Source organism: Phoca vitulina, unplaced genomic scaffold, assembly GCF_004348235.1.
Source record: "Phoca vitulina isolate PV1807 unplaced genomic scaffold, GSC_HSeal_1.0 scaffold13, whole genome shotgun sequence".
In the NCBI taxonomy this organism is placed as follows: domain Eukaryota; kingdom Metazoa; phylum Chordata; class Mammalia; order Carnivora; family Phocidae; genus Phoca; species Phoca vitulina.
In genome coordinates, this window is record NW_022589716.1 from 25,196,614 (window position 1) to 25,221,020 (window position 24,407).

The 24,407-nt window shown below is 35.5% G+C and overlaps 1 protein-coding gene across 2 annotated transcripts; it reads right to left on the minus strand.

The window, feature by feature from the left end:
* UBA3 (ubiquitin like modifier activating enzyme 3) lies at window positions 1–23,932 on the minus strand. Of its 2 annotated transcripts, XM_032411733.1 has the most exons (18): window positions 23,848–23,910; window positions 23,621–23,662; window positions 21,659–21,779; window positions 20,218–20,298; window positions 16,384–16,466; window positions 13,734–13,814; window positions 8,674–8,717; window positions 8,292–8,356; window positions 7,830–7,985; window positions 6,841–6,943; window positions 6,400–6,513; window positions 2,781–2,834; window positions 2,248–2,284; window positions 2,083–2,164; window positions 1,666–1,766; window positions 1,271–1,334; window positions 1,107–1,161; window positions 1–799 (listed from the first exon to the last, which is right to left on the minus strand). In XM_032411733.1, exons 1-18 carry the CDS (start codon window positions 23,865–23,867, stop codon window positions 711–713), a joined length of 1,392 nt encoding a protein of 463 aa, XP_032267624.1. In that variant the 5' UTR covers window positions 23,868–23,910; the 3' UTR covers window positions 1–710. The 2 variants fall into 2 exon arrangements, with proteins under 2 accessions (XP_032267624.1, XP_032267625.1); XM_032411734.1 differs by lacking the exon at window positions 23,621–23,662 and having other exon boundaries at window positions 23,848–23,932.
* Window positions 23,933–24,407: the final 475 nt, after the last annotated feature.

Genomic DNA, 24,407 nt, shown 5'->3' on the forward strand with positions numbered 1-24,407 from the left:
AAGTTGACAATATATGATTTTATTAATAAATAGTGTGAAAGCATCAGTGATAACTGCCTTAACATTAAATTCTTCTAAACATCCATATCTTGGCTTTAATATTGTGCATATTGGCCTCTATGGCACAAGTAAACATGAAAATAGTTCCCATTTCCATGCACAGGTATTCAGCTATAACACCATTTACAAATTATTATGGACAAGGTAACCTTTTCAATAATTAATATTCATTTGGACAACCACAATTAAATGAATATTAAATCAAGCAAGAAATAGGTTATGTTCAATATGCTGTAGATGTCAGGGTGTAATATTCAATGTTATTTAAAACTTAATTTTCTTTTTTTCTTTAAAGGGGTATCTTTTCTATATGTGGGTGCTCAAATGAAAACTGAGGAATGCATTCTTTGACCACAGTAACAAAAGTCAGACACAAGAGAGTGCTTGTCCCTCCTCCTCTGAAAGAAGCAATACATTTGCTCATTATCTCTCTCTCCAGGCATCATTTCCCATATTATTAATGAAAATGCTTACAAATACCAACCCCAAAATTCTGTCTTCAAGGGGAAGTTATAAATTTAAAAAAGAGTGGTTCGTTATATAAAAAAAGTCAAATTCCAGCAACACTAATGCTAAAAATGACATTAAATTTCTTAGCATCCATGTAATATATTTCCATGAGTTTTCTATTATGTGCAGGTTTATTTTCCTTAAGAAGTAAAATGAAGTTTGAATAGTACAGTCTGTGGTGTGGTGACATCAGCAACTGCCAGTTCTTGCCCATCAACGAGTCCCAATTCTAAAACAGAAAAAGTATAATTAACCCAAGCAAAAAAGTCTCAACAAAAAGCACAACAACACACACATACATATAAAGTTTTATGTCTAGATAAACATCAAAATCTAGTTCTCTTTAATCAAGGTAATATTATATTGGATTTCTTAGAGATTTTTTAATATTCTGCTAAAAGAACAATTCTATTATTGCTTCTAAAAATATAATTACAATTTAAAGGCATTAAAACAAACCTAGAATAAGCATTTATTACTTTTACCAAGAGAAAAAAAAGAAGAAATTGACTAGTAAATATATTCATTTAAAATACCTTTCAAAGTCTTGGAGAGATTTGGCCTTGTTCGTTCTTCAATAGAGGTTACTGACTAGAAAATAAAATTATTTTAATGTAAAGCATATTAAATGAAATTAAACTTGTAATATAATTTTGTGGAAAACAAACTAAAAAACAAAAAACAATCAAACACTGATTACCTGTAAGTAAAGTGTTCTATTTTTTCCCTCTAATGTGGCTGTGATGGCTGGAGATTTCATCTGCCTAAATAATAATGAGAGAGGAAACAAACAAAAAAAGATCACTTTTTAAAAACAATTCTTGTTTTTTTAAAGTTTTAAAATCACAAAAGTTTTTTTTTTTTTAAGATTTTATTTATTTATTTGACAGAGAGAGATAGCAAGAGCAGGAATACAAGCAGGGGGAGTGGGAGAGGGAGAAGCAGGCCTCCTGCTGAGCAGGGAGCCCAATGCGGGGCTCGATCCCAGGACCCTGGGATCATGACCTGAGCTGAAGGCAGACGCTTAACGACTGAGCCACCCAGGCACCCCCACAAAAATGTTTCTACAACAGAACAAAAGTCCACAACACTTACAGAGAAGCACTATTAGTTAAATAATCCAAAACCTCCTGCAGTTTAGCGGATGGAGAAAACTGAATATTCTGAGGAAGCTGGCTACAAGCTGGGCAGTTTTCCTACATATATAAAACACAACAAATCATAGTGGCATATGAACCAATAATAGTCTATAATGATGAAATGAGAATCAAATTGTTTTATAATCATGCATATTTCCTATGAACAAATTTTTATTTTTAAAATCTCCTAAATTATTATGCTACATAGTATTTATTTCAGGTTATAGTGTAAAAGATACACAGTGAGTAGGTTCTAGAAGTTAGAAAATACTTAGGCTGTGGGCAATTTCATTTATATTTCTAACCTGTAATGAATATGTAAAAATCTAAGTATGCATGATCAAAAAGTTTTCATTAGTGTAATACTACTAACCTTTCTCTCTGCTTCAAATGTGTATGTGTACAGTCCATCTACATCATTGAATACCAAGTAATTATTAAGAGGAATATATGCACTGTAAAGAAAAATGGTTCTTTATATAATTGAGCCAAATCAAAACATCAATTTATATACATATTAAAAAATGAAATCCATTACCTTGTGGCTATTTTAAAAACCTCAGTGGCACACACAGCTGAAGAGGGGAGAAAATAAAGGTGCTTCAGCTCGATGCAAATTAGACATTTAAAATTTCAAGTTTTTTTAAAAATTAGTTATAGATAAACTTATAAGGCAACTGATTAAAAACAGATAAAGAATATACTCTCAAAAATGAAAAAGTAGTAAATTTTATATTTGTTTTGTATAATCCAAGCAATAGAGTAGCATTACATGCTTTCCTTCCTCTTCTTCAGATTAATGAGCAACCTGTTACACTGATTAAAAGGAAAGGTACTAAAATGTCCCCTTAATGCAGTGCACTTTATGACAGAATGTAAGACAAAATATATACAGATCTAACAGCTTGTTCTTTTTGGACAACTTAAAAATTACACCGCTCACCTAAGAAGATATCAAATTCCTAGAACACCAGTTTTCTGAAACCAAGTAGCTGCAGAAATGTCAGTTTAGATAGTGAATCAAAAATTAAGGAAAGAAAACAAAGTTAAGTAGTGGCCATTTTTCCTTACCTGCAATGACTGCATTTGTAGAAGCTACTGCAGGAATGATTCGTTTCACTACTCCTGAAAAAAAAATATATTGATTAAAATATGGTCATTTCTTTTAAAGAATAGGTATCTTAAATTAGAAAATCTGATTATTAAATATCATTTTCCACAACTTGATTTTTCAGGCTTTCAAGTCAGAAAATAAGTTTAACAATGAAATGATCTTCTTTCACATTCCCATCATTTTATGTTCAGAATCTTAAGTTACAGTAACAAAGGAAACTCTTCACTAAGCTTCAAATAAAGATGAGACAATATAATAATAGCTAACAATTAAAATGTTCCAGGCACAGTATGAAGAATAAATAAGATAGGACAGAATTTTCATAACACCCTTATTAAGTCTCCTTACTCTGATTTTAAAGATAAGAAGAATGAAATTGAGACAAATTAATATCCACAGTTATATATCTAGTAAGTGATAGGAATGGCATATGAACTACACTCAGTGAGGTGTTACTAAAGTATAAGGAATAAGAGTTAACTAATTTTTCTTCATATACTAGTTTCAGCCATTTGATTCCCCAAAATTTACAACAAACAAAAACTGCCCCTCATCTTCTCGTTTCACTATGTAACATGGACTGCACAAAATATTAACTGTACCTCTATTTCTACTGCACGTTTTCCATATATCAGTATTCACAGATTAGGAATGAATAAAGCCCTACCTTACAGCATTTTTTTAAAGTAAAATATAAATAATTCCCTAACTGTATTTGAATTGCTCATTTTAGAAAACAAAAACTTCAGGAAAAAGTAGCCGTATTACCTTGGGGTGTGGGGAGCACTTAAAGACGTGTCCCCAAGGCTTCAGGTGTAGGCAGATTTCAAAAACTTCAGAAAAAAGCCAAATAATCTAAGACATGAAGACAGTGCAAAAGTTTGGAAAGCTGTTTTCAAAATGTTGATTCTGACTATATGATCACATATAATTTCAGAGAAAGGGAAATAGGGAGGAGCCAACTTCATGATGGTCAAACCGGAAGCTTTCCAGTGAACCACATAGAGCAAGATGAACAGGTAGTCACAGTGAGGAGTATAAGACATAGTGCCCAATAAGAGCCAAAATGGTAAAGAGTCCTCTCATCCCCTACCCCTTAAAAAAGCTGGACTTCACTTCCAATTTTGCTTCTGTACTCCTTGTCAAGGCTCTCAATCATCAGGCTCAAAAGTACACACCAAACCTTGCTAAAAAAGTACAGAAAGATGAATGAGACTACATATTGAAATGAGTTTATAGTTCCTGATCAGGACAAACTGAAATCATTTAATTCAAACAGTTACCACATGTACCCTATATGCCAAACTGTTCTAGGTGTTGTGCAGAGTAGCAGTGAAAGTAACCTATTTGCTCTGACAGAGCTTTCCTTCTGCTGAGGGAGACAACATGCAAGTGAGTAACAAAATTTCAAATACTGAAGAGTTCTATGAAAAGAAAGTAAAACAAGGTACACGGTAGAGTTGGCAACGATGGACGGAGTGGATGATCAGGGAAGACCCTCTCAGGGAGGTGGTAATTTGAGCTGAAACCTAAAACCGTTAAGACCCAGCCATGCAATGGCCTGGGGAAAGAGCATTTCTGTAAACACTAAGGGTAAACGCTCCAAGGAAAGGACGTATGAGAGTGTAAGTATGAAATATTCTTTGCACAGAAAAACGAGGTTACCGTTATTTCTGAGAAATTATAAAAACCTCGATAGTGAAATGGCTCAGAAGTCATTTTCAGTTGAATGATCAAGTAAACTGGTTAACTTGATACATGAGCAATAAGCAGCCAGCCTTAACGGGATCCAAGGAAGGACATTCCTGGCATAAGAATCAGGAGTATTAAAGTTCCAACGTGGGACTGAGTTTGGTGTGTTCAAAAACAAAGCAGGTTGGAATAGGGGGAATATAGGGAGCAACAAGGAGCGTGTAAGAACAGAATTATTAAATGACATCACCAGAAATCAGAAAGTATGAGGAAATAATCACAGAAAAGAAACGGCACAGTTTCAAAAAGAAGACAAAGCTTTTTTTCTGATGAACTCAGTGATGAACTTGGGACAAAATTTTAGAAAGATGAACTATGAGTACCTAGATTAGGAAACACTGATCACTAGACTGAGCATTATGATTGTTCACTGAGACAAGTCATGTTGGACTCCATTTCTGTGACTAGTAACTTGGCCACTCAGGGAAATGTGGAAGATAGTACATCCAGGCTTCAGGAGAGCAGTTAGAAAGGTCTCTTATGTGAACAAGACAAAGAAATAGGAAGTACTCAAGAAGGCCTGATCAGGAGAATGAGAGAAACCTAAAAGGGCCTGACCAGAAGTATGATTCAAATGTCTGTTCTCAGGCAGTTCAGTCTTGTTAAAATTTTTAACTAGTTATATGGAAAGGGGATAAAGCATGATTATCAAAATAACAGATGCAAACATGCTGGAAAGAATAGGTAAGTTGCCAGGCATAACAGGGTATATACAAAAGGTTTAAGAATGAACTTGTAAAGACCCATACTTGAGTATAGAAAGACAAAACTACCACCTCAAAAAACTGCCAAACCTATAATGGGAAGATGGGGCTTAGGAACTGCATGTAGAGAGAACTTCCAGATTTTAGTGGACAGTGATCTTAAAGAATCAGAAGTATAGCACCAACATAAATGACAAAGAAACAACAAAAAACCTTGCTCTCCTCTAAGACTGCATCAATTATCAGAAGTCTATTTTAATCTCCGCATGCTGCATTCTAGCCTAGATAAGAGAAGTATGGATAACTGGAATATGGTTACAAAAAGAAAAAAAAAAACAAACAGGATGGGAACTTAATGTCAGCCAACATGTAAAAGGGTTATAGGAACTAGAAAGATTGATGACAGTGATTTGGAGGGAATGCGATTACTGTTCCATATATGTTAAAGGCTATTACTTAAAAGGGAATTTGATTTATATATGATGTACCCTGGGACAATACTCAGACCAAACTAAAGATGGAGACTTCTGCTCAATATACAAAATAATTATCTTAACAGTCTTACCAATGTGAAATAGATTGCCCCAGGAGGTGACACCTTCCTCTTCAGTGAAAGGTAAAATGAATGGCTTGACTTAGATGATTTAGGGCCTCTTCAATTCTAGTAAGACTCAGTGATTTTATTAAGTTCCTCCTAGCTGGGGTGCCTGGGTGGCTCAGGGAGTTAAGCGTCCGACTCTTGGTTTTGGCTCAAGTTATGATCTCAGGGTTGTGAAATTGAGCCCTGCAATGGGCTCTGCGCTCAGCGTGGAGTCTGCTTAAGACTCCTTCCCCCTCTGCTCCTCCCCCACCTTGCAAGAGCGCGTTCTCTCTCTCAAATAAATAAAATCTTAAAAAAAAAGAAATTCCTCCTAGCAAAGTAGTATGGATTCTGTCAAACTCTGTTCCCTCCAGCCAAATTTAGGACACCTGCAAACTATCATTTCCATTGGTACCTTGACTGAATCTCAAATGGCCGGTACTATCTGAAATCACTTACCCGTTATTTCCTTCAGAGCATCCCAACCCCTGAAAATGGGATTATCCCAAGGTTATAATTCATGACAATTCACTACCTTACCTTGAGTGAGTCTATAGGTAACACCCCTAATATTATATTGTGATGCTCTCTCGAGGGACTTTTGGAAAATCCACTGAATATGATCAGGATCATCTCCATCTAATGGAACTCCTTCTGTTAGGAAAAACAAAAAACAAAAAACAAGGAGAGTAAGACAGAAACATGCAAACTTAAATCAACTTGTCTTTTAATGTAATTACACAAATGAATAATATACATAAATAAATATTTATGTAGTAAATATTTATATAAATAAATACATAGTCACAGTGAGGAGTATTAATGTAATTATAAACAGTGAGGAGTTTAATATAATTATACAAATGAATAATATAAATAAATATATATTTATTTACATAAATAAATGCATAGTCACCATGAGTAATTTAATTATGTAAATTACTCTTACATAATTCCAGATTATGAAATTCAGTTTATTACCTCCAAAAGGCTGCTCCTTAGGCCACTGCAGTATCCTTACATACTCAATACAGTGTTCTGGTAGCCTGGGCATAGATGCAATGGTGCACATGGGAAAATTAACCTAAAACCACAGTTTGTGCTTTTTAGTGGATTTTAAACAATAAATTATTTTAAAATGTAACTTCTAGTTAGGACTACTTTGTAAAAGTAGATGGTAGGTTATAATTCTTCTTAGCTTTCCACTTATAAAAACAAAACATTTTATAACACTAATAATGCTTCTAAAACTAAAAGACAGCATGAGTCACTTGACTTACATTCATACAGGAATGTAGGTTTGCGCTACATTTACAGGGTATATAAATTTAAGCTTTGTTAGATAATAAGTGCTAAGTTCTCAAATATGAGCATTTTATTATGTTTACATGATATTTAAATCTGAAGGTATAAAATAAACCAAAGCAAAAGCAAATTCAGAGTTCAATCAATTCCAAGTAAGTTCTCAAATATGAGCATTTTATTATGTTTACATATTTAAATCTGAAGGTATAAAATAACTCAAAGCAAAAGCAAATTCACAGAGTTAAATCAATTCCAAGTAAATACTAAAAATACTATATTTATAAATCAAAATTCTAACTATTCCTTAAAGTGGGTATATAGCTTAAAGAGCCTCATTTTTGGAAGGATCATTCTCATCCCTGGTATCTTTACCTCCCTGAATCAATCACAGGCAAAAACCAAAGAAAATAGATTATAGCTTTACCCCAACATATAAGAGTAATTGATCCCTTGAGCCCTCTCTCCAAATGAAAAAATTAATACCATGATATTCAGTTCCTATCTTTCCACAAATAGAGAATTTCATATTTTATCTTTCTTCTTAGTATGATTTTTAAAATATGGTTACCCCTAATTAAAAATCCTCAATATTGACTACACTTAATAATTAATCCTAACTCTATCCCAAGAGACTATGAAACAAATGCAGGTACTTCTCTGATTACCTGTGGAGGATACAGTTCTAGTGTACATTCAATACAAGCAGTCATTCCAGGGAGAATCACCCGGGCATTTCCTTTAAAACCTTCTGTCCCCCCATCTATCAAAGGGACAATGGAGCTTGGATCTAATACACCATCTTCATAATTCAGAAGAGATATCTAGGAAAATTATTTAAAGGCAAGAGAGGGGAGTAAGAATTCAAAAAAAGGAACATGCTGTCAAGTAATTTCACAAATCAATTGCACTATTGAGTACTAGATTATCAAACCATGGGATCATTATATTAGCAATTTATATTCTCACTTGAAAATTAATGACTGGCAATATATCATGATGTACATCTACTTAGTTGAAAATTAAATGAACTCTGATTTGTCAAAAATATGGTATGGCATTCTAATTTTTGGTATGTTAAGAGCAGCAGCAAGAATTTCAAAGAACTGTAACAACACTAAAGTCTTTACCAGCATGCCATTTATCCATCTTCTGGCTATGATAGAGTCCAGTCCACATACTATTATATGAAATTCTATGGAAAAAAAGCAAGTTTAGCTTTTAAAAATGCCCTGTACAAAATAATTCACTTTCTAAGAAACAAGCCCCCCCTCCACGTTTTATTATAACACAAACACACACAGCTCCTAATCCTTGAGTAATCCTTACTCAAGACAGCATATAAAAATGCAGCTAATGATATTGGCTAAGAATTAAAACAGTGGCATTCTCTGTTCAACCTCACTAAAAAGCAAACATCAAGAGATGAAAACAAATGAAGAAATAGCCTTCAAATAGCCAACAACTAAAATATAATAAGAATTTAGTGAGAATTTTAAGTGGACAACTTACGTCGATAGAAAGTGTCATTAAAATCCTGAATCTTGTTGAAATGTCTGAATATAAGTAAAGGAACTTAAGCTGCTAAGTTTTTAATTTATAAAGTGAATTTAACATGCCATAAGGAACAAATTATAAATGTACACAAGAAATAAATCATCAATGTTCGAAGCAGTGGAATTCAGGGAATGTGACAAAATGGAACACAACTCTAATTTGTGACAAAACCTCTTTTCTAAACACTCCTCTCCTAACTACTTCGAGTAGTTTCTCTCATCCCTGAACCCCCATATTACATTTATGTCTGTTATACTCTCTACTCTTGCTTCAGTTTTTATATAAAACCGTACATCCTGAGAAAGCAGAGTGTGTGTCCTCAACCATTAGCACCAAGCAAAGAGGCAATAATGCATTTTAGTGAAGGAAACAAGCACATTACAACTCCCATTTAGGCATATGACTGCAGCTCAGAACACAAATAAACACCTTGTACACCTTAAATGTATACAATGTTATATATCAAATATTTTCAATTAAAAATAAGAGTTACTGCTGCAAAGCTAATTTAAAAAAAACAGATGTTTCCAATAGCTTTTTCAGGTACAAATATGATTTGTTATTTTGGGGGTAAGGGGAGGTATGAATTATTTGTTCCTCTCTCAGCTTTCCAAGTCTCTTTTTACTCTACCAAACCCAATCAGTAGTCTTTCCCTGCCTGAAGACTGCAAAAAGAACCTCATCAAAAATGGCTGTGGGTGTTAATCAATTATAGCACTTAATATTTTAACAGCACATGTATACAAAAAATTTTAATTTTTCTAATGGAGCAATTTTCTGTTTAATAATATATATACTTCTCCAAAATTACAATAAATAATCCATTATATAGTTTATAAAACCAAAATGGAGAAAAGAGGGACAATATAAAAATACCCTTGTCCTAGATTTTTTTATTCTGGCCTACAAATAAAGCTATAAAAAATAGATTCAATTCTCGCCCTCACCCATTCAGGGTTCTTTTCTTTTTAAAAGCTAGGCAAACAGGAGGCATTAGCTGCAGCTAGAACAGGGAGGTCAAAAGAGAACCAGATGCAGCCACTCTGGAAAACAGGATGGAGGTCCCCCAAAAAGTTGAAAATAGAGCTACCCTACGACCCAGCAATTGCACTACTGGGTATTTACCCCAAAGATACAAATGTAGTGATCCGAAGGGGCTCCTGCACCCCAATGTTTACAGCAGTAATGTCCACAATAGCCAAACTATGGAAAGAGCCCAGATGTCCATCGACAGATGAATGGATAAAGAAGATGTGGCATATATATATATATATATATATATATATATTTTTTTTTTTTTTTAGATTTTATTTATTTGACAGTGAGAGAGGGAACACAAGCAGGGGGAGTGGGAGAGGGAGAAGCAGGCTTCATGCTGAGCAGGGAGCCCGACACGGGGCTCGATCCCAGGACCCTGGGATCATAACCTGAGCTGAAGGCAGACGCTTAACGACTGAGCCACCCAGGCGCCCCATGTGGCATATATATTTAATGGAATATTACACAGCCATCAAAAATATGAAATCTTGCCATTTGCAACAACGTGGATAGAACTAGAAGGTATTATGCTAAGCAAAATAAGTCAATCAGAGAAAGACAATTATCATATGATCTCACTGATACGTGGAATTTAAGAAACAAGACACAGGATCATAGGGGAAGAGAAGAAAAAATGAAACAAGATGAAACCAGAGAGCGAGATAAACCATAAGTGACTCTTAATCATAGGAAACTGAGGTTTGCTGGGAGGGGTGGAGGGTGGAGGGATGGGGTAACTGAGGATGGACATTGGGGAGGGTATGTGTTGTAATGAGCACTGAGTATTACATAAGACTGATGAATCACAGACATGTACCCCTGAAACAAGTATTTTAAAAAAAGAGAGAGAGAGAACCAGAGCAAGCAGAGGAATAGCAATAAGAGGACCCAGGAGCCACACCAAGAAATCCCACATCCTAGATTTCTATAAAATACCCGAAGTTCACAGATCTAACTTTTAGAGTATGCATGCATATTCTTCTTTTTCTTTCTCCCTATGGAGGCCTGTATTTACCTTTTTAAACATTTATTTTGAAATAATATAGATCCACAGGTTGCAAAGCTAGTATAAAGAGGTCCCATGTGTTTTCTTTTTTTTTAAAGGCATGCAGTGTGACATTTTTATTCAACTTATCAAAAATTTTTCATGTGTATGACAACCCTACTACAAAAAAATATATTTTAAATGCTTTGGTTTTTTTTTTTTTGGTTGGGTTTTTTTTCTTCTTTTTTTTTTTTATTATGTTATGTTAATCACCATACTTTACATCATTAGTTTTTGATGTAGTGTTCCATGATTCATTGTTTGCGTATAACACCCAGTGCTCCATGCAGTACGTGCCCTCTTTAATACCCATCACCATACTAACCCACCCCCCCACCCCCCTCCCCTCTAGAACCCTGTTTGTTCCCATGTGTTTTTCATCCAGTTTCCCCCAATGGTTACATCTTACAGGACTATAATCTCAAAACCACAAATACATTGATAAAACGAGTATGTACAGTTCTGTGATTTAAACACTTGTGTAGATTTGTGTAGCTACCACCATAAAGTTACACAACTATTCCATCACAGCAAAGCTCTTCCTCCTGCTACCCCTTTAGAGTCCCACCTCTCCATCCCCTGATGCCTAATCCCTGGCAATCATTAATTTGTTCTGTCTCTAATTTTGTCATTTGAAGAATGTTACATAAATAGAAACATACAACATATGGCCTTTTGAGACTGGCATTTTTCATTCAGCATGTCTTCGGTATCACCCAACCTGTTGCCATGTTTTGTTAATTACTTTTTATTGCTTAGCAATACTCCACAGTATGGCTGTACCACAGTTTAATAATTCACCTAGTGACAGATGTTTGGGTTGTTTCCAGTTTTTGGCTAATGCAAATAAAGATGCTGTGAACATTCAAGAACAAGTTTTATGCAGACCTAAGTATTTGTTTCTCTGGGGTAATGCCCAGGAATGAAACTGCTGAGTTGCATGCAAAGTATATGTTCAGGTTTTTAAAAAACAGCCTATTTTCCAGATGACTATACCATTTTACATTTCCCACTAGCAATGTATGAGTGATCCAGTTTTTCCGTAGCTTTGCCAGGATTTTATATTACTATTTATTACTTTAGCTATTTGAAGTATGTAGTAATATTTCACTGTTGTCATAATTTGAATTTCTCTTATAGTGATGATGAACATCTTCTCATGTGCTTTTTGCTATCTTCTTTAGTGAAATGTCCTTTCACATTTTCTGTCCATTTCCTAATTGCCTTGTTTTTTCACTGCTGAATTTTGTGAATTCTTTATTTATTCTGGATGAGTCTTCTGTCAGATACCTACTTCATAATTATATCCCATTCTCATCATTGTATCTCATTCTCTTAACAGGGCCCTTCACAAAGCAAAGTTTTTAATTTTGATATAGTTCGATTTATCAATTTTTTTCTTTTATGGATGTGATCTTTTTTGTGGATGTGTTTTCTTTTTTGATGTGATCTAAGAACTCTTCACCAAGCCCTACATCACAAAGATTTTCTCCTACACTGTCATCCAAAGTTTTAGATTTTATGCTTAATATATATGATGCATTTTGAGTTCATTTTTATAATTTTGAGGTTTGAGTTGGAATTCATATTTTTGCCTATGGCTATCCAATGGCTCCACCACAATTTGTTGAAGAGATTATTATCCTTTCCTCCAATGAACTGTTTTCGCACTTTTGTCAAACATCAACTGGCCATATTTGCCTGTGGCTATTTCTGGTTTCTCTGTTTTACTGATGTGTGTCTCTATCTCTGCTAACATCACACAGTCCTGATTATTGTAGGTGTAGTAAGTCTTGAAATTATACAGTGATTCCTCCCACTTTATTCTTTATCAGAATTGTTTTAATTTTTTTAAAGATTTTATTTATTTGAGAGAGAGTGCGTACAAGCGGGGGCGGGGGGCAGAGGGAGAAGCAGACTCCCCGCTGAGCAAGGAGCCCGATGAGGGGCTCCATCCCAGAACCCTAAAATCATGACCTGAGTCAAAGGCACATGCTTAACCGACTGAGCCACCCAGGCGCCCCTCAGAATTGTCTTAGGTATTCCTTCACCTTTCCATATAAATTTTAGAATAATCTTGTCTGTATCAACAAAAAATTTTGCAGGGATTTTGATAGAAATTGTATTAAACTTGTATACAAATCTGGGGAGATATGACATCCTTACTATGTCAAATTGCCCAATTCTTGAATACAGAGTATCTTTCCATTTATTTAGACCTTCTTTGATTTCCTTCATCAGCATTTTGCAGTGTTAACATACAAGTCATATACTTACTTTATTAGATTTATACCTAAATATTTCCCCTTTTTTTGAGCGGTTGTAAATGGCATTCATTGTATTTTAAATTTCATTCTCCAGATTTTTACTGCTAGTATACAAAAAATACAATTGATTTTTGTATGTTTATTTTGTATCCTCTGGCATTTCCCAAATAGCAAAGCTCACCTCCTGAATTTCTATAAAACACTGGAAGTTCTCCAGATCTAAAGAACACTTCTTTTTAAAAACATACTTCTTGGAAAAATAAATTTACTCTGATACACATTCCATTTGGTTAATATATACTGTCTATTCAGTCTGCTACTGTAGGGAGACACAAAGATTAACTATAGCCAGACAAGGAACTTAATAGTCTAACATAAGAGATATGCAATTCAAGCTGAAATTAAGGGCAATAATGCAAAATAAACAACTGCACTGGCTGTAAATGCTTAATTTAAAAATTAGGGCAAAAAGTATTTATATAACCTTAAAGAAAAGACTGGAAGGACTATAAAGCAAAATGTCACCAATAGGTACCAGTAATAAGCTTACTGCTAATTTTTTTTTTTTTTTTGGCTTATCTGTATTTTCTATGTTAAACACCTCCTTTATAATAAAGAAAACACAAAGCTTTAGAAAGTTAAGTAACTTTTTGTCAAAAGGATACGGAACTACATTGCAATTAGGAACTCTGTCATTTAGAAATTCTGCAGCAACTTCAGCCTTAGGTCTTCCAACATCTTTAGGCCTACAGGAAAAATTACATTTAAATTATCATTCATGATATAAATCTAGATGATCTATATAATTTATTTTCAGACATAAAAAATATTCACGGTGAGCTTATTTAGAGGATATTTAGAAGGAACACTTTTATTTAAATATTTTTGATGAGTCACTAGTCATTCAACATCAAATGTCAACGCTTGCTGATGTTCCAAATGAAGTATTTACAAGTACTGACAAGTCTAATTATTTCTTAAATGAAAATATAAAACAGTGCTTCCCCCCACCCCCACCCCCCCGGAAAGCATAACAATGGCATGGTTCATGGCCACTTCTCATTGTGGCATTTCCCAATGTAAAATATTATCCCACACCCAGAGCCTTCCAAATCTGCCCTGAACCCCAGAACCTCAAGGTGTTACTATGGAGGTCTTGGCTGAAATATACACAGGATTCATTCTGGAGATACAAGAACCTTCATTTATCCTCTTCTTCCCGGGTATGCTGATTAAACAGTGAATTTTACGTCCCAAACGAAGCCATAAGCACGTTTTTGAAGAAGAAATAATGCCAAAGGCACTATCTAAAATTGCAAATGACCCGAACATTCTTAAACTAAAAACAGAAGAACCTCAAAACGTCATTTCTAGATAAGAACCATAGCTATAGCTAGAAAAGGACACAGGGAAGTCTCTCTTTTAATCTCAGTACAAATGGTATTTTCTTTCATAGTACTTCCTCATTCTCCTCACAAAAGTAAATCACTCCCTCACACATACATAGTAAGTGCTTTATTACTATTTTTTCACAACATTTTTCATTAGCTACAGAGGTCTATCATACCCACTAGACTATAAACACCTGGAAGACAGTAACCATATTCTTATCTCTTTATATTCCTTCATATATAAGCACAGAATATTTTTAAAATAAATGAAAATTTTAAAAAATCAATGTTCCTAATAAAAATTACTTCTTTTAAAGAAAAATAATTTAACAGGTCGATTTTCTTCTCTCCAGTGAAGCAGTGTGCTTCTCTTGATTCAAAGCTTCTGATAAGAGTTTTATTCTGACTTTGTCCTATAACTAGGCTCTAGTTATAAATCAAGGAACCTGATTTCAGTACTGCATTCAACCACTCTGGACAGAGCTCTTTTGGTAAAGAGGATAAAGGAGACTTTCAAAGTTCTTTTATGTTGTGGATTATATGTGCTTCCACAGTAGATCCCAAATAAAAAAACTCCTAGATGGTTTCTGTGGAGACTGCTAATTTACCTTTCCAGAATTAGGGGATCAGATTGTTCCACCTAAAAACTGCACTTTGAACAAAAAGGCCTTTCACAGGTATCATCTTTGCAGGACACCTTGGCCTAATTGCTTATTCTTGAAAACAAGTACCTGCCCTGAGGGCTGCTCTGAGATCAAAGGAGGTAATATAGATAAAGAGTTTAGGAAGTGTTTACTACAACCTAAGCACTCATAAATCGTTACGGATTTTCAATCATTATTTTAGCTACAAACTAAAGGGTATGGTCTATTATCAATAACCAATCAACTCAGTGTTATCTTTGTTAGAGCATTCATATACTAAAAATGTGTCAGGATCCACAAAGTTTTCTGTAGAGAAGGGTAATTTCAAGGGTTAAAAAATAAATAAATCAACAAAAAAATTAAGCCTAAACATTAAACGTAGAGTTCACATTGCAATTACAATACTTCCTTAATCTGACTTTGTTTAACCCATCCTTCAGCCTCTTTAATATCTTCCACAAAGAGAGGTTTCATGCCTATCCAAAAATTTAAATTTACCTTCTCTGCTAACCTAACCTTATACTGCATACCTCCATCTATCTGAGCACTTCCTGCTAATAATCTAATCACTAGAGAGAAAAATAAAAAGTCCTTATCTCTCCATATGTATAATTCTTTGACCAACGGCACTTATATCTGAGCTTGTCAAATCTCTAAATGCTACATACTAAAATTCACTAATGAACCTCTCCTCATGCCTGCATATATGCCCACCTGCAGTTTGTAAGTCATTTCTAACAATCCATTCCTAGATGCTTTCTGTATTTCATGTTTGTCTATGATAATTATCCCTTTATTCCATTTCAACTGCTCCTGGGTTTTCTCTCCCTAACTGTCGACTTTCTTTTTTTTTTTCTGTAAGGAAGTCCAAACTCTCTCACAACTTCATTGCCCCAGTGTCACCATACAATTCTTGGCTCATAAGTCCCCACCAATATATCTCACTAGGGCCTAATATTCCAGCTACTGTTGTCTTATGAAATCAACAGAAGGAAAAGAGCCCTGCTCCATGTCTTCAGAGCACAATTATCCCCCAAATCACATAACCCATTTGGAAATCTCTTTAAACAACAACAACAACAAAATCATATATTTGTTTATAAAACTAGTTTCACCAGAATGCTCACAATTTTCTTGCAAACTTTTACCTAAAAAGGGAGTGGCAGTTATTTTTAAAATAAAATTAGTTACCCTCTCATAGTTTTAAAAAAATTATTAAACTACAATGTACTCAAATTCAAGTGATTATCAGAATTTTAAACTAAGATCTTAAAACTTACCTAAATAAAAACTGCCTATTTAGATTGGAAACATCTATAGTGTCCATGTCTATAACATGAATCTGTCTAAAACCAGACAATGCCTGTGGGAATAAAAAAAATCCAATTAAGCAGAAGTTTCCGCACATTTGAAATTTTAAGATTTGTTTTTAAGGTAGTCCTAAATTTATAAATGCTCAATAATAAATTCTACATAATTGTATTCAATGGTTAAAGAGTCTTACAAAGTATGTAAAATTCAGGGTTCTTGTAAAGGTCAAAAATGTGTAACTGAGTACCAGTCTATAACCAAAAGAGAAAAACTCAAAATTTCTATAGTTGTTTTATAATCCCATAAACACATTTGTAAAGTTTGTTGTTTTGCTGCTGCTGCCAGATGTTTTAATTTTACTAGTCTTACTAATTAACTGAATTTGCTATTCTTTTTCAGAATACTGTTAAAAAGCAATTCCTACAAGTTTTATCTTAGTTTACAGAACATTAAGTATGTCACGATTCAGAAATAACTATTAGAAGTTGTATATTATCAACACACATATGTACACAGCACATATAAAAGGAGTATCTTAAAAGTATTGAGTCAAGAACAAGCAATCAAAAAAGCTAGGGAAAAGCAACAAACTGTTGCAGTACAACCACTGCTCAAATTTACCAGCAGAAGCAAAAGATTAAAAAAAACAAGTCTCAATAATTAATCATGCTTTTCTGGTCTTAGCCAGTTAAGTAGTCAAATTAAATCAGGTGTCAATAATTTCCCTACTTTTCGGCCCCTCTTATAGCAAGAGATCCTCCAGAGTTGTCTATACTTGCTTTCTCATATTCCTGTCTCACACTTACACTAAACAAGCTTTCACTCCCACCACTCTGCAGAAAACTGCTCTTGTCAAGGTCACCAGTGACTCCCATGTTACTACTTCTAATGACAATTTTCAGTCTCTCTGATCTTACCCACCTGAAGTATCTTTAAAATACATTCTTCACTTGGTCACTACACTCATGAGAAATCTGAACATTAAAAACTGGTTTCCAGTTCACCTCACTCAGGAGTTTTCCTCCTACTTTACTGGCCAGAATTTGGAGTGCCCTTGTGCTTAGTTCTGGTTAGTGCTGGTGATCTCCGACAATCTTAAAAGATAAAGCATCATCTTACAGACATCTCAAACTTAACAGTTTCCAAAACCAAACTCAATCATCCTTGCTCACCAACACCACTAAATCTATTCTTTTCCCAATGTCTCCCATTTCAGGGAATGCTAACTCCATCTTTCCAGTTGCTCAGGGGAAAAACCTTGTCATGTCATCCTTGGCTCCTCTCTTTCTCTCATGTTCCACAACTAATCCACTAGTGAATCCTGTTGACTCCAACCTCAAAACATATCCATCATCTGACTGCCTCTCACCACCTCCAATGCTACCATCTTGCTCCAAGTCATTGCCATCTCTTGCCTAGATGACTGCAACAACCTTCCAACCAGCCTCTCAGCTTCCTGCTCTGTTCTTCCTTGAGTCTTTTCTCCGTACATCAGGCACAGTGAACCAGGTTAAAAGTCAGATCAAATCAACTCATCTGCTTAAATCTCTCCAAAGACTTCCTGACTCAGAGTAAAAGGCAGTTTTTACAGTAGCCTCTAAAGCCATTTGTAATATTCACTCTGAGCCCTTCCATCTCCCATTACCTCTCGATATCCTGTGGGAAACTGCTCACCCTTGCCCATTTCTGCTTTAGCTCTAATAACCTCCTTGCCTCCTAGAACATAAAAGCCATGCTCCCACTTCACAGATTTTGCACCAGATGTTCCCTCTGCCTAGAATATTCTTGCTCACCTCTCTGCTCAAATAGCATCTTTTTGTAAACCACTTCCCTTCCCACCAGGCTACCTATCTTCCATTCTTCCTTTCCCCATAGTATTTATTACCATCTGACATACTATGTATTTTACTTGTCTTTTTCCTTCCATAAGCCCCACAAACACAAACACCTGTATTTTTCAATGCTGTATCTTTAGCTTTCAAAATGGTGCCTGGCATATGGGGGGAGGAGGTTCTATAACTATTTTCTCAATCAATAATATTAATGTCATATTCTTTTTTCAGAATGAGCCTTTGGGGGGGACCTACAGTCAATTTAAAAAACCATGTACATCTCTCATATATTTATGTCTGAAATAAGCAAAGTAACAAGTGGTAATTGACAAGCTTTAGTTTTCTTCTTTTAAGACATTACAATGCAATAAATAACAAGGCCATTCCTAAAGTTGTTTGACAACTATTCCTCAGATCTAATCTCCAATTAATTTACATTTAAAATCACTATATGTCACATTTGCAAGTAACAGCTTCATAATAGAAAAAGTTAAGCATTAGAGGATTTTTACATAGAATGCCTACCAAAACCACTACCCATCCTCCATAAATCCTTCCCTTCTAGAACTCTTTGGTACTGCAAGGGTTTTTATGTTTGAGAAAATTCTGTCATTCTGGCACCCCATCCCATAGTATATCATACATAATGCTATTTATTTTGTGTAAGACTTGTCTCTCCAGTGAAATTTGAAATTCATTAAGGACATAGACTATGATGACCTACAATCCCTTCAGAACTGAGCACAGCAGTTAAGTACCAAGAAGCGTATTAAGTTTCTGCAGTTACACTAAGAGTGACATTAATATTTTCTTAGCAAAATGAATGTAGCTGTTGACATTTAAACTATAGCCACAAGGCCAACTTTTTAGATCCCTCATCTGGCTATGTGACCTGATTCACTGTCTAAGGATTTCCTCTAGCATTTCCCATTTTCTACACACCACTGAGACGACTGACATACAACACCTTTAAATCAATTCCTCCCCTATCCATTTTTATTAAATAAACCAATAAAGCCTTATAAAAAGCTATTTGTGGTTATGAGAAGTCAGTAAAACTAGTAAGTCACATATCATGGATTTCAAACCAGTACACAGAAATAGCTTATCTAAAGAGTACCCCCTCTTAAGATGATATTCAGTGAAAACAAACTGACCAAAAAAAAAAGCTTAGCTATCCCAAATTTTATGTTTAAGTCATGTAATGACCTAATAGTTCAGTGAAAAGCACACTTGACTAAGAATTAATGACCTGGATTAGGTTCTAGGGATATCACTATTCAGAAAAACTGAGGCAAGTCATTTAACATCTCTAAACCTCAGTTTCTCCCTCTATATAGAATGACACAATATCCTAGCCACCTAATCGGGTTATTTTGAGGAACAGAAGAAATAATTCTTTAAAATTACATGTTAAAATATGAATTACCAGTTTTGTTATTTACATCACTGAAATTAATGACTGCTATGCAAGAGGAAGCACAAAGATTTGTTTGATAAAGGTCAGAGAAGAAAACAAGAATTTTCTATCAATGACTTTATAGTTGAGGACTTTAGAGCGTAAAAAGTTCCACAGTTATATCATTATTTTTTTTTTTTTTTTTTTTTTTTAAAGATTTTATTTACTCATTTGACAGAGACGGAACACAAGCAGGGGGAGTGGGAGAGGGAGAAGCAGGCTTCCTGCTGAGCAGGGATCCCGATGCGGGGCTCAATCCCAGGACCCTGGGATCATGACCTGAGCCGAAGGCAGACGCTTAACGACTGAGCCACCCAGGCGCCCCTATATCATTATTTTAATTACTATCTCGAATTTGACCTGCTAAATTTATCTAACAAAGGCTCACAGGAAAAAAAGGTTAACAATCATAATAAAGAAATTTCCTAGTACTAGAACAGAAAAAAAGCTTTAATTATCACAAAGAGAAAAAAATACATTTTTATATATATATATGCATATATATATATTACCAGATTTTTTAGGAGCTCACATCCTAAGCCGCCAGCTCCAATGACCAGAACTTTACATGTATCTAACAAAAACTGGAGAGACTGTAAAGAATGAAAAGGCGTATTAAAATCTGGTTGATAATAACCATAAGTACCATCAATAAAGCAATAAGCCATAAAACAGTTTCTGATGTTTCCATGAAAAATGCAATTGAGGATAAAGAGCAGACTTTGTACTTAATAAATTATTTTAAATTTATGAACAAGGTAGAACCAGAAATTCTGTAATCTAATGATTTCAGAGAGTTTCAATTTTAATGTTTTTAAATTGACTTTAATTTTATGAAATTAAAAGGTTATTTCCAACAAGAAAAACTACTATACCTAGTTAATTAAGACTTATCTTTTTTTTAAACTTTGAAAGGGGATGGAAAGTATCAAATTTATTTAACTGACTTGCTAAAAAGAGAAAAGTATAAAAACCTTAAGAACAGAGGCTCAAGCACTGCATAAGGTGTTTAAAGGTCTTAAGGTAAAAAGGTAAGAACAATAATTGCTGCTTTTGAACACAGTGAGTGAAACTTACAAAACAAGAGATGACAGGAAGAAAAAAAAACAGTAAAACTCTTAGAAAATTGTACATCAGCAGAAATATAATTTAAAACAATGATTTAAGAACAGTATCGTAAATTATCCAGCAAAAAAAAAAAAAATTCAGAAGCACAAGAAAATATGGTGGAGTATCCAAAGAAACACAAAATACTTTCAATTCTGTCCAAGATTAAAGGAGAGAAGTTATACTGATACAGTGAATGAAACCCAAGAATCTGTACCTTAATTTTAGGAGTAGCATAATACTGCTATTTCAAAACAACATCTCTTTATAAACACAAAAGACAGAAGAATTAACTATAAAGAATATATTTTCTACCTTGCAGTAAAAAATAAGTTGTATTTAGTTGAACATTTGCCTTATGTCAAACACTACCAGTCCAAAATTCTATCCCTCTATTATATAGCAGTCATATGATTTTTAACATGCAATTAATTATTTTCAATTCTAGGTAAAGATGCTCATTTCAACTAAATTTCAAAATTTAAGCAAGCACATCTATATTTCTATCAAATTTAATTTCTCACAGTAGGGTTAAAAAGGGGACTGTGTCTCAAAAGTCATTTTAAAACTGTAATTTTCAGTGAAGTATAACTTAGAATCTTAAATGAGATTATGAAGTTATTTTACTCTTGAGAATTTTCAACATATTACATGAGAAATGTGATAATAATGACTCAAGTATTTGTCATTCAATTATAATCAGTTGCAAATATTCAATTTAGTATTTTAAGGTAACTTATACAATTGTTAATAGTTTTATTAAAGAGCAAACTAAAAAGAAAGCATTTTATTATTTTTGAAACATAAAACTATTAGAGGAGTTATTTAAAAATAAACATTTCTCACTTCAGTGCTGGGTTCGAAATCAGGGTGTGTGAAGGGTCCAGATCGCTCGAGGAACTTCTTTACATGGTTCCAGCGACCTTCCCAGTCTCCAGTGTCCCCACACCCACCATCAACAGCCATTCTGCACAGAACACAGTAAATTCAGCTGCAAAGATCAGTAGGAACAAGCCACACCTACAACTATTATGGTTTCCCCAAATGAAAAGTAACCACACCAGACCTGCTCAAATAAAAAGGGAAATATCAATGTGGTTATGCTTATGCTTTGAACTTTTCTCTTGGCTATTATCTAGTTTATTTAATGTTAAGAACTACACGTATGATGAGATAAATCAGTCTACATGTTTCTGGGATCCTAAAGCACCCCAAGATCAAACCTGGGATAATATTGGTCAATTGGTGAGAAATGGGCTTCTCCACATTTGGAATTTATAAAAGATCACTGTAAACTTCCCCAGTTTGTTCCAACAACACACTTGGATCAGAAAAAAAAAAAAGAAACTCCACTTTCATAATAGTGAAGCTTCAAATCTAATATAATTCATGTGTCCTTTCCAAGTTTGAAAGATGTGATTTAATGATTATTTTTGATGAGAAGAACATTCACATATTTTTCCCTGAAAGAGATCCCAATTTTCAAAAAAGAATCTTTTAACACTATGAGGTGTTGTTTCCACTCAACACAAAAGAAGTTTGGGGTTACAACTGCACTACAGATAGGCATTACCATCTAAAAACTTTTTAGAACATACAACTGAATAGAGGGACTCCTCTAACAAAATACAAAATGTATTTTCTAATGGAAATGTATTTTTTACTCTCTGAAAGATTTATGTTTGGTTGTGATTATTTTTAATTTTCAAATTTCCTGTACCCCACAGTTTCTACCTCCAAACGTATTAGTAATATCTAATTTTTACAAGTATTGCCTAACAATAAAGACCATAGCATTTGATGTCAAGCTGGGTCTGGTTCCACAACAACACTGTGACCTTGAGCTGATTATTAATGGCTATAAATCTCATTTGTAAGTTGTTTGGAGCTACTTCTTAAGGTCAGAACAAGGATAAAGAGATAATCCACACAGAGGCCTTAGTACCATACCTGCCATATAGTAAGCATTCAAGCCTTTACTGTCATTTTAAGCAAAGGTGGAAAGGAAATGAAAGGTGGGAAGGAATGTGAAATTAAGCTTGTCATTCCAATCCTTTTGCAATTGAAATTAAACTTTCGGAGGGAGACATATAAGGACTAAAACACGCTACTGGGAACTGGCACAGAAATTACTAACTCACCACACCCACTGCAAGAGTACCTTTTACTCCTCCCATGTAGGGAGAAGAAAAATTATGTGGCGTGGGCCAGCTTAGAAAACAGATTAAATCTGTCTCACCAGCACAAAACTAAACATCTGATAAAAAATAGGGTGTGAAATAAATGGAGAAAATAAACTCTTTGGAGTCAACATTAACCCTTAAGAGCCAACTATTTTGCAAAAATGAAGTGCTTAGTACAAAACCTTACACATAAAGTTCTCATAAAAAGTTTGCAATAATACTATTGTCTCAGTGTTTACGAAAGGCCAAAAAGGGCCTAGTGTCCGTTTCACGTGTTTAATAAAGATTCCCTTTTCACAAGGTCACGGCTATGACAATTTGGGGTGGGGGGGGTGGGGCTCAAGGGTCCTTACGCAAGACCTTTGGGTCAAGTACCACCCCGGCTGGCCGGTGCCGGGCCTGCTGCGGTGGACCCCGGGCCCGGCGCCCGCCCGAGATACAGACGAGGAGCGGCCCGCCGGGCCCCTGGGGCTCCGGGATGGGGGTCAGGGGATGAGGCCGCGCGGCCTGCGCTCCGGGTGCCCCCCTCCCAGCCCCCCGGGCCCGCTGCGGCTGGTCCCCTAGGCCTGGGGTGGGGGGAGGCGGGGGTCCCCGGAGAGGGCCCCGGCCTCCCGGCAGCACTAACTTCTCAGCCAGCAGCTCCTCTATTCTCCTTCTTTTCTTCTCCCTAAAAGAAAGAGAGAATAAAAGAAGGGTCAGCATCACGCTACACACCGGGCGCCGCGAGGGGATGGGGGGCGAGGGGACGGGGCGGGGGGTGGGGGGACCCCGGGTGGCGGCGGCGACCGCCCACCGCCGCGCTCTCTCACAACCCAGCCCGGCCCCGCACGCCCGCAGAGCCCGAGTACTTACGGCTCCTCGCCATCCGCCATATTGTTCTCCGCCTCTTCCCAGGTGCCCCCACGGCGGGCGGGGCGGAGGGGCGGAACGAAGCGAAGGGGCGGGGCCGCAAGGGAGAGTTGGAAAAGGACGGGGAGGAGCGGAAAGGGGCAAAGGGGCGGGGCCAAGGGAAGGGGTGGGGTTGACGGCGCGGAGGCTCCCTTGGGCTTTAAAGCTTTTGCATGTAATTATAATCTTGATTAACTACACTTAATTACATAAATCTTATCCAGTGTATAAGTTGCGTGAAAATATACACATAATACATTATACGTTTATACAATTTACGTGCTAATTAATAATTATAAAAAATGGTATATTCTATGAAAAAACTCCTTGGGAGAGCCACCCTCATGCTGCAGAGCGTCTCTCTGAGGCAAAGCATCGGAGTAATTTTCACCTTAAATTTTCAGGAAACATTTTTGCATAAGAGTACGCACTTTAAGAATAAAATCTAAATCAGTTTATAGTGGTGGGATGGAGAGATTATTATTTTCCTCCTTTGCGAATATCAATGGTAATCTTTTAATGTC

Coding starts and splice junctions, on each gene's coding strand:
- UBA3 (XM_032411733.1), bottom strand. CDS start 23,867: ATGGCGGATGGCGAGGAGCC. Junction 21,780..23,620: donor GAGGAGCTGCTGGCTGAGAA/GTTAGTGCTGCC, acceptor TGTTCTGTGCAG/AATGGCTGTTGATGGTGGGT. Junction 800..1,106: donor TCTCTCCAAGACTTTGAAAG/GTATTTTAAATG, acceptor TTTCTGTTTTAG/AATTGGGACTCGTTGATGGG.